We start from the raw sequence: 11,499 nt of genomic DNA on the forward strand, positions 1-11,499 counted from the left end.
TTGAATAAACACACTATATAGCTGGCCTTCTTTATTCTATATAAACAATGTTTTAATGGCTGCAACACACTTCAGGACCCATTTTAAATGTCTGTAACTTACATTTTCTTGCAAGATATTGTCAGTGCTGAATAAAAATCAAAAGAAAAGTGCGGTTATGTTTGATGCAATAAATGTATTTTCGCTTCAAAATCAGCTAAAGATTAGACCCCAATTGTAGTGGTGGTGTATGACATAAGATTCCATGACAAACTCTGTCAAGCTATCGTTTCGTTATGAAAAAAAAATGCTTCCTAAATGTCAAGCATAGATCTGTTCTGTGATTTCAGCAATAGATTGCAAAGAAAATAAGGAAAATAGCTCTACAGAACAAAAAAAAAAAAAAAAAAAAAAAAAAAAAAAAAACTGAGAACTATTTGAATCCGCCATTATGCAACTACCATTTTTGTGCCATTTTCATATTTAGTGTCTGTTTACCTACTTTCACACAGTTTCCATATTGGCGCAGCAGCGTACCTAGACACCAAAGTGTACCGCATGACATCATTAGGAAAGAAAGGTAGAGGGTAATCCCATACATATCTTAGTTGTATTCGTTAAGTGATTCAATGTTTTTGGCTTTCCGAATAATATTTTTCAGTAACCTGGATCGTTGGTTATTCTACACTACACTGGGGAAATAAAAGAGAAGCATACAGATCTACAGTATGATTTTGCCATGACGAGAAAGATGAGGAACTCCATAGTAGTTAGTTCTTAAATACTTCTCTTGGGAAAATTTTGATTTTTGTCCCCAGGCCTGGTTCGTCGTGCGCTTAATGATGTTTCTCTTAGTGCTCTTGGTTCTGCAAGTACAAATGCTTATGGTGCCAGGGGTATAGATTTATATATCTTTACATGAGCATATTTCGTGTTTACACGGTTTTATTGTGATTACTGTTAAGTATGTTAGGGATTTACCTGGCGGGGAGTAATTTTGTTTACTATGTTTTGTTATATAGCACAATATCAGGCTTAAACAGTAAGGTTTGGCTAGTGGTGTTTGTGCCACTGACCATTCCAAGGCGGTACCCTACCGTGTTCCTACTTCCGGAATGTTTTCTGTTTGTTTGTTACTTCGTTACTGCGTTCGTTTGTATAACTGTATATATGGGCGCCAGTGTTCTGTGAATGTGGCTATTCTTCTTGGAATTTTGTCGTTGTTGTTTGGGTCTACAAACTGTCATCTCTTATGGTTCATGACAAGGGGGATGAGCAAACCAAACGTACTTCCTCTAGTCTTGAGAAAGCTTCAACACTGTAATTATAAACTAGATACTATACTCATGCACTGCGGCGGCAGCTCACTTGGTTTCTGATAAAACAAATACGAAATGGTATATGTCCCAAATATGTAATCTACTAGTATCTGGTCTAACAACTTTTATCAGTTGGTCAAACATATTGTCTAGAACTGGTTTCAAAATATTCACATATGTATTTGTGTCTATCTTGTTTTCGGCCATCAATACGCTATTTGAAGTGCTTTTCTTTATGTGTCACGTTTGTTATTTTTGCCAAGCTATACTCGTGTAGCAATAATTCTAAAGTTTCAGGAGAGAAATTGGTTTTGACTTGCTTTCTTTTTAGTAATTAAGTTTGACTCATATTCGTCAGGATAAACATTCTGAGCGCGCATATTATATCGTTCGGCAATTTCCTTCTCAAATATGTTATAATTTTAGTTTTCTGTTCAGTATAACATTAAGTATGTTGAAATTTATACAAGCTTGATAATAATATACTTTTAATAATTAAGTCATGGCCTAATCCAATTGAATTTTGACTTGCTTTTATTTTATTATCCCCCGACGAAAGTCGGAGGGATATAGTTTTTGGCGTTGTCTGTCCGTCCGTCCGTCCGAAGCCATATCTAGGAAATGGTTGGGAATATTTATATAAAACTTCATATACTTATTCAACACTATGAGATTTTGCGGCCCGTCAAGTTTCAGTCAGATTGCCCTAGTAACACCAGAGTTATGGCACTTAGAAGTTTCTAGTGTTAACTATATAGGGTACTATAAATATGGCAATTTCTGCATCATAACTTTTGATATATTTGACCTAGAACTATGAAACTTAAACAGAATTTAGATCAACATAATGTGGTTGTGTACACACAATTTCGTTCGGATTTGTTTCGTAAATTAAGAGTTATTGCCCTTTAACTGTATAGAAATCTACATATTTGTACATAACAAACTTATCATTTGGTAGAATTTCATTAAATTTCTGTCATTCTTTTCCATGAACCATGAAGTTGTGTACCCACACCTGGTCACCCCTTAACTTGATCACACCCCTCCCCCTCCCGACACCCCCACCCCCGACAAAAAAAAAATTGAAAAAATCATTCCTTAGACTTTTTTTGCAAACAAACTTCATATACATGTTCACCACTATGAGGTTATGGGGCCCATCAAGTTTCAGTCAGAATGCCCAAGTAACACCAGTGTTATGGCCCTTAGAAGTTTCTAGTGTTAACTATATAGGGTACTATAGATCTATAGATATGACAATTTCTGCATCATAACTTTTGATATATTTGACTTTGAACTATGAAACTTAAAGAGAAGTTACAGCACTTTAATGTGGTTGTGCACACACAATTTCGTACGGATTTCTTTTGTAATTTCAGAGTTATTGCCCTTTAATTGTCTAAAAATCCACATATTTGTAAATAACAAACTTACAATTTGGCAGAATTTCATTAAATTTCTTTCATTCTTTTTCTATGAACATTTATTATAAACATGTGAAGTTGTGCACCCACACCTGGTCACACACTTACCTTTGTCACACCCCTCCCCCTCCCAAGCCCCCTCCCCCCCACCCGAAATTTTTTTTCTTTCCTTATTTTAGATTTTATTTAAACCTTCCATGAATATTTATCAACATACAAGTTGTACCATTCCCCCACCTCGCTCCTCCACCCTGTCATGCCCTACACTGATCATGCATCCTCTGCCCCCCCCCCCCACTTCAACCATTTTTTTCCATTTTTAATTTTCCATCAATATTTATAATAAACATGTGAAATTTTGTTTCCTCACCCAGTCCCCGCACCCCCATCCCCTAAAAAATAAATAAATAAATAAATAAATAAATAAATAAATATATATATATATATATATATATATATATATATATATATATATATATATATATATATATATATATATTTTCATTCCTATTTTTTTTTATAAAAATGTTCAAACCTTCATGTTAAGTTGTGACTGCACAAACCTTGCCCTCAGCCATGTTCAAGATATCTTACTTGATTGTGTTCTCTTAAGGAAATTTGTTCTTTTATATACAAATGTACATGTTTAACAGCAACACCTGGTGCCAAACCACTCAAAGACAATATTTCGTTCCAGTTAAACTTCAAGCTTACATTTCAATGAACTGCATTTAATTTTAAAAGCTAAGCATATTACAGTAAGCATATCCCATTCAAAATAAATTCCTTAGTCAGGATCAAAGTATCATATATTTATTATGTACTCTTTAATTAAACATTAAATGTTGTTTTCTGTTAAATTGATTTTGACTAATTAAATTATTTGCTTCTTATTACTTACATCCTTAACTTTTTGCCGGATATATTTTTGCCATTCTTCACCACAATCCCTTTCGGCGGGGGATACCAATTCATCGAATTTGCTTGTTTATCTTAATTTGAGTAAGTTCTGGTTTACATGTACTTGTATTAGCTAATAAAAGTAGCTCTAAATTGCGGATTCTTCTGACCTCGCATTTTTTCGTTTCAAAGAATGTTGAGGTTATCTTTAAAAAGTAATGAATGTTTTAAAAAATTGATATGACTGTTTTAATTTTTAGCTTTGTGTCTACAAAAGTCAAAGTCGTCAAATTGTTGTATTGTGTAGATTCTAAATAATGCAAACATGCAAGAAAATAATTCAACAGCAATTTATGTCACCGTCTAAAAATTGATTCGCATGCCAAATTGATCAATTTTGATCTACAAAAATACTTTTGGAAGAACATCAAGAAAGTAAACAGAATGATAGTCAACTCGGTTGTCTGAGTTTGTGCATGAACAATAATGTGTAACACTCCTCACGTCCCCTAGCAACTGTTTGTCCCATGCTCTATTCACGTCAGATTGTATTACAGTACCTTTAATAAAAGGTAAAGACAGTTACAGTAATCGCCATTTTAATATTGAGACTAATACATGTATAGCGTAGGTCTATAACGTACCGTTATCATGGCGCAAATGTGGAAGTGTAGAACGTCTGACTCCTTACCCAATTTAACAACACATGTAGTCGCAACAGTCACAGAGAAAAACAAATGTCTCAAATCATCTTTCCTAAATATAGGAATAAAATTGACAGATTTTCTTAGTATTTTTAAACGATTTTATTGATATATATTTTAAGAATTCGGGAGCATCTAATATCAGTTAAATATGTAATTAACCAGTTCTCGGATCTATACTTAGGCTGGTCATATTATAACTGGCAATTTTAGGTTATTGATTAGAGAGGAGTCGGTAATTCATGTATAAAGTTTGAAAATAACTCAAAACATTGATGATAATGATAGCAATGTTGTCGGAAAGAAAATGCAGAATCTAACACTCTATCAAAATGGAAAAGAATATATTTAAAACTATACAAAGTCGCATAAAATTCTGTATACCAAACCCCTCCTTGTTACCTCTTATGCCCAAAACTTACAATTACAAAATTGAAAGGGATTTATCTTAGTTCGACTAAAGTTTGGTTTTAGCTCATGCTTGTAAAATATCAAGCAATATTATCACAATATGGCACATTTATTGCACAAATACATTAAATATTAAATTGAAGTACATAACAATTTATTATTTATAACCACCTAAGCTGACAAATAATGTGAAAGAAAACGTTAATAAATCTATCAATTATAAAGTTATAATTTATGACAATTAATCAAAGCTCTTTTCTACTGGATCCATAAACTCTGTTAGTCTCTACACTTCTCTATTTGATGATGCGAAGACTATTCAAGTGTGAGACTCTGTGATGCTTTCCGTCTCAATCCTACAAAACATAAATAAACAGATGATAGAGGTTGGGAAGGTAATAGGGCACGGAATTTTGTCTTACAACTTGTTAAAAGTTAAGTTCTTCATGCAAGTTATTGAGTACAATAGTGTAATGATACCTCTTATTGGCTTAATTTACTTGTTTTACTTTATACAGTATGGTATTTTGTCACTCATGTTGGAGTTTATCTCTTCAGAAACTTATTACATTAACACAGTCTTGACTAACTAGTTGTGTATGTGTGAGGTTGACATGTCCCATATTTTAAATCCTTAGTTGTCTTTATATGTGACTCTGAATGTGATTGCTGTGCGTTGCTACTCTTACATTTCAACTTTTATGACTACTGATGTAGCGCCCGTCGTCTATTGTGCTTATGGAACGAAAATTTGAATACTTGACGGAAAATTATTACACCTTGTACGGAGCGTCATAGTTCAGAAAACTAGTTATTGCTCGTGTATAGCATACAACAAATGTGCGAATCTTTGCTATACTGACCTACGTATGACGGACTCAATATTCCTAAAAGCAGAAGTATCAATACTGCTAAATATATTGTTTTATATAAACACAAAGTTTATACGACGGTATTTCTTTTAACTCATTGTACTGAAATTTTGAAAATGTTCTAAAAGTGTAGAGAAATTAAACCAAACAGTCATATAAACGGACAGATAGACATCCCTGACTAAACTGAGGAGATGCTATCATTAAGATCAATGCATTAACAGTTTGCATATGTAGTTAATGGAAAACTGTATAACTTTGAATATATATGTGTGTTTGACACCAGTGGACAACGATAAAACTGCTTTCCCTTGGTGACTAATAGTAAACTAAACCCCAGGTGACTATGGCAGTAATAATAATTTAGATATTGTCCCGAAGTACAGGTGAATTTATCTTTTACCAAATTCAGGCCGATATATCATGTTTAAAAACCATCCTATATTGATATTCGTTTCTGGTGTTACATACTTTTCAGTCAATAATTCTATTTTAGAACACACAGCAGACGACTTGACGGAAATTTAGCACTGTAAAGTATTCAGAGATCACAAGAATCATTCGAACGCTGAAACATTAATTCAGGAACCAAGACACATAGTCAATAAAATCAATGCATTTAGTGACACTGACTTATTTCAAAAGCTAGTAGTTTTACCATTATAAAATAAAATTTCTTGCACTGACTGTAGCAAGCATCATCCTCCCTCCCTCACACAGTGAATAATAGGTAAAGCAATTTTGTTAGCGCACGACAAATGTTTTCCACTGAGTATTTCTCATGGCCTCCTCATACCGTATTATCCGTGCTATTAATAAATTTCCTTGGTCCTTTAAGCAGTCGACTGCGGAATGTTCACATGGTAAGCGAAAATGACACATACCGTCTGTCTGTGATACACTTCTAAAACTGAATTTCTTCAAGAGATAGCAAATGGAAAGCCATTAAATGTTTGTTAGAAAAGTGACAAATATCAAACCCGTCATATTTTTAATTTTTTTCTCCCACATTGTGCGTGGTGTCTAATATCTCGCAAAATGCTCCTGTATAAAGGTATAACTTGCCACCAGAGTGGATTCAAATTAATTAAACCGTAGCAGTTTATTGCACTTTGTGTTATGTAATATTTCAGCTACTGCAATCTTAAGTCGCTTCAAGTTAAATTTTCATCCAGGTTTGAAGTATAATACCCTAACCCACCAAAGGCACTTTATATTGAAAGAAGAAGGAAATTTATACGGATATTTAATACCTTTCAATTTATTTCGGGTCCACTGTTATCCGTAGTAGTCTGCGTAGTTGATAATTATATTAGTATGCGCGTTAGCTTTCTGATATCAGCTTAAAGTATATATGTCGCGGAACACATGTTTCAATGTTTCCAACGCATTTGCTCTCATTAAAATTTTGCTACGGTAACTGACACATCACATCATGACGTCGATGACGTCATTTTAACGTAACAATGTTTTGTAGCGTGTCTGAGGTAATTAATTCATTTTTTCAACATTATTAAACCTCAGATTGGGGACAGGTTAATTTATTTCAGGAGAAAGAATATGCAAACATTGGTTTTATATTAAATCTCCGTTATAAGGTCACTTACTGTTTTTGTTGTTCTACTTTGCTGTGCTTGCCATAAGCCTAGGTCCCAACAGCAACTGAGTATAGTCTAGAGGTTCACTGAGTGTATCCGGTATATTTCCATTGTGAATATAGGTGAATATCCATAACCATAAAAGCCTTGCGTACGGACAAGACGAATCACACAACAAAAACTAGTTCTGTATAACTACGCTTTATATTAAATCTCCGTTATAAGGTCACTTACTGTTTTTGTTGTTCTACTTTGCTGAGTTTAGAGTTACAGATGAATATGTTGAACAATATCTATTTACAGTGATACTTTCACGATGACGACTGGAATATGTACACCAGTGTAAAAGAAACTTATAATTTTACAGCAGAAACATTAAACGGAAAACTATTTAACATGCAACCGAACTTACTGAAGAAACAAGTCACTGTCTATCTGCTTTAAGCAGTCCATCAGTGAAATTTTGCGGCACTCTGCCATACACATAATGATTCATAAAGACCTCTTGGGTCTTCCACCGACCAATTTTCATCACTGTCTCTGGCAGTTTACCAATAGAAACGGCCATAGTAGCACCTGTTGGCCTAAATGACTTAGCCGAAAACCCTTGATCATAAAGACCTGCGCGTTTAATTCCTTCATCCAGAATATTAGCCACAGTATCCGCCTTGATTGCCTGATATGGCGCGGGGTAACGATAGAAAAAGTGCACTTTCATATCCCTACGATGTTGATTAGTTCTATCAATATATACCTTTAAACATTCCACTGGGTCTATAGCTTCATCTGTTGATTTTGGGATTGTGACCTCAAAACCTTGTCTATTTGTATCGTTTTTAATCCCATGAAAATGAACTGTCATAGAAGTTTCATTGAATTCTATATCTTCTACTCGCATGATTAAAGGAATCATTTCAAAGGTATCAGGCCTAAAAACTTTGCCTTTGGGTGCTAGATCCGAAGGACGCGTCATAGCTGTCAAAGCTAGCAAAACTATTGCCTTCATTCTAAGATCATGAATAGATAATTCCTTATTATCTCCCATGGATTCCAATAATTCGACGAAATTCTTGATAGGCATAGGCTTATTCCTCTGCATCGGCTTTGTAGTTCCAGTTTTTACGAGTGCTTTAGTTAGTTTTGTAATGTCATCGTTTCTAGCGGGGGAACACAAACCCAATGAGTCGAACAGTAAATTTATTGCTGCGATTGAAGTTTTTAAAACAGACTCGGGTCTTTCAGAAGCGTCTGATATATGACACAGAAATTCTGCAATATTTGCAGTGGATGAATTGTCTCTGTAATTAACACTTTTCTTGTCACAGAATTCAATGTACTTTTGAATTATATTATTGTATGTGCACAAAGTAGTTTCGGCTAAAGAATGTACTGTTTGTTTAGCTGCTCTGGGAGACCAACCTAAACATCTTAAGCGAGTTGCCCAGATATTCTCCACGCGAAAAGATTCCATTTGCGATTTTTTAGTGGCTCTGCACGATTCTTTGAGAAAAACTGTCCGCCTTGACAGAGGGAGGTGGATAGGTGGCGCCACCAGTAACTTTTTCATTTCTTGGAACCACGGTTGTGCCGTCCATTTTGGTGCAATAAGAGTGGCGGAGGCTTTCTGACACTTTATTTTCTCGATTACTCGTGGAAGTAACGCGAAATGGGGCGTTCACGTATTGTTGACATTGCTCCAGCCCTGCGCGAAGGCTTTCCACCCCTGACGTGAATGGGTCGAGATGTTGGGAATTGTAAATTGGAAGTTGCGTTGAGTTCATCGACGCGAACCTGTCTACGTGGTGAGGACCCCATACTCGATCTAAGTAACGAAACAATTGGGGATGAAGCATCCACTCGTAAGTTGATCTTGATAGCCTGTCTGCTCTGACGTTGTTCCTCCCTGCTAAAAATTTGGCCGATATTGAAATTCCCCTCTGGATTGTAAACCTGTAAATAGCCCTTGTGAGACTGTCTAATGCTAGGTTCGATCCTCCAAACCATTTATCATCGCCACTGTGGTGACATTGTCTGATAATATTTGTACATGTTTGTTTCCGAGGTGATTGTGGAAAGACACTAGACACATTAATACACTTAACAGTTCTCGGTAATTGGAACTTTGTTTCTGGACCCAGGGGTCCCAGAACCCTTGTGCCTGTAGGGAGTGGTTGATCCATCCGCCCCAGCCAAATTTGGACGCGTCTGTGGTCGACTGCAAGTCTATAGGTTCCTCATATACAACCTTACGATTCCAACCGTCGATAGACTGAAGCCACCACTGTAAATCTTTTATACACGGGTCATTCAACTTTAACTTGTCCGACCAAGAAACTTTTGTACTTAATAGCCGATATATATTTCTGAGCAATAATTTTGCTGGAAAAATACACTTATACATGCTGACACATTGTCCTGCTATTCTAGCAAGTGTTCTAGCTTGTACACATTGTTTATTCACTGTACTCCTGATTAAACGCTTTAATTTACTTATGCGTTCTCCGACGATAGAGATAACTGTTCTATTATTGGAATTGTCAATTATGTACCCGAGGTACACTTTTTTCAATGCTGGTTCAAGTGATGATTTTTTATAGTTAATCGTGAATCCTAATGACTCTAGCGTACTCAAAACAATGTTTTTATGTTTTTCTATTAGATCTTTGGGAGCAAGCACAATGAAATCATCTACATAGACAACCACACGAATATTCAATGAACGCAAATAGTCAATAATTGGACGTAAAGTTTTTGCAAAGAAGAAAGGGCTACATGAATGCCCAAATGGTAGAACTTGCCATTTATAATACACATTGTCAAATTGAAAACCTAAATAATCTTGATGATCCACATGTACAGGCACATGGAAAAAACCATCTTTAAGATCCGCAGTAACCATGTAATCACTTTTGTTGATATTTGAAATAACACAGTTAATGTCTTCATTTTTGAATTTTTGTGTATGACATTTTGAATTTAAAAACCTCAAGTCTGTGACTAACCGAAATTTTCCGCCTTTTTTCTGAACGCAGTTAATAGGTGAAACCCCTCTAGGCTTTGAATTACATTTCACAATTTTACCCTCTACTAATAAAGTTCTGATTTCTGATGAAATGAAATTAGTTTGTTTATCATTAAAGTCCCGATTTTCAAAATAGAATGAAGAAATAGATTCACTAAAGGGAAACTTAACACCCTCACTTATCCATTTTAACACTTCATCGTTAGCATCAATTTTTTGCCAATAATGAAAATTTTCCCTCAGTTTATGTCTCATACTTAATATGAATTGAAGTAATCATAATTTTGACGACCTTTTCCGTATCCACGAAAACTTCCCCGTCCTCTAGGACTTCTCAATCTGAAACCTTTAGGGGGATACCTGTTTGCAATCGACGATAATTCAGCAGCTACACGTACATTCTGCAAACACGATTCATTAAACCTACACGTACCGCGTTGTAAGGATTTGAACAATTGTGCAGTGTTATCGTCAAAACGACCTTTGACAAGTAGTGACGCAAATTCTTCTTGCAAGTATTGAATCTGCGCGAATAGAGTTACTGCAATAGGCTCCAGATCCACCTCTTCGTTTTCCTTACTCTTGGCAATTATTTTGAAGATGGTTTCCACGTATCTTGCATTCTTACTCAAAACATTTAACAATGGCTGGTCCTCTCTCTTTATACCTGAACGAGAGTCATTCAGTTTCATGTGCGGGGGTTAAAATGACACTGTCAACAGATTGCTTAATGCTAGTAAATTTTTCCTGAATTTCACTTAATTCGGGTCTGTCGGCCGTCCCAGAAGCTAACTTACCAACCAAGTCAGGACTAGGATATTTACGGGCCGGGTTTATGGCTCATATAATGCTCTTTGAGAGGTTTGTTTAGGAATGGCACCTGTTTCGGATGTTATGGCGCCCGCCGGAAACGAACTACTTGCAAATGGCGGCTGATCCGCCTCGTGAGAGCGCTGAAAACGGTTATCGGTGTTCAGCTCTAAACGATCCAACCTAGTTTCAAGACGTTTAATCACTTGCGCGAACTCCTTATAGTCACTACTATCCTGGTAATTAATTGTAGATTCCAAATCTTCTTCACAATTTTCGACGTTTTTGTTAGCCATGCTGTCGGGACCCTGTCGACGAATATTGCGTACGGACAAGACGAATCACACAACAAAAACTAGTTCTGTATAACTACGCATTCGTAGATATAAATGTTGAAGAATACTTGAGCTACCTCCTTAATATTTACCCATGGTGTTGTTTTTCAAACAGATAAACA

The 11,499-nt window shown here is 35.6% G+C and overlaps 1 protein-coding gene across 1 annotated transcript; it reads right to left on the reverse strand.

Annotated features, from left to right (window-relative positions):
- Positions 1 to 9,191: 9,191 nt before the first annotated feature.
- LOC123562346 (uncharacterized) lies at positions 9,192 to 10,109 on the reverse strand. Its single transcript, XM_045354987.2, has one exon. The coding sequence runs from the start codon at positions 10,107 to 10,109 to the stop codon at positions 9,192 to 9,194; it is 918 nt and encodes a 305-aa protein (XP_045210922.2).
- Positions 10,110 to 11,499: the final 1,390 nt, after the last annotated feature.

Source organism: Mercenaria mercenaria, chromosome 2 (genome assembly GCF_021730395.1).
Source record: "Mercenaria mercenaria strain notata chromosome 2, MADL_Memer_1, whole genome shotgun sequence".
In the NCBI taxonomy this organism is placed as follows: Eukaryota; Metazoa; Mollusca; class Bivalvia; order Venerida; family Veneridae; genus Mercenaria; species Mercenaria mercenaria.

Bases quoted from the DNA above. Each gene is read 5' to 3' on its own strand.
- LOC123562346 (XM_045354987.2), bottom strand. From the start codon at position 10,109: ATGGTTACTGCGGATCTTAAAGATGGTTTTTTCCATGTGCCTGTACAT.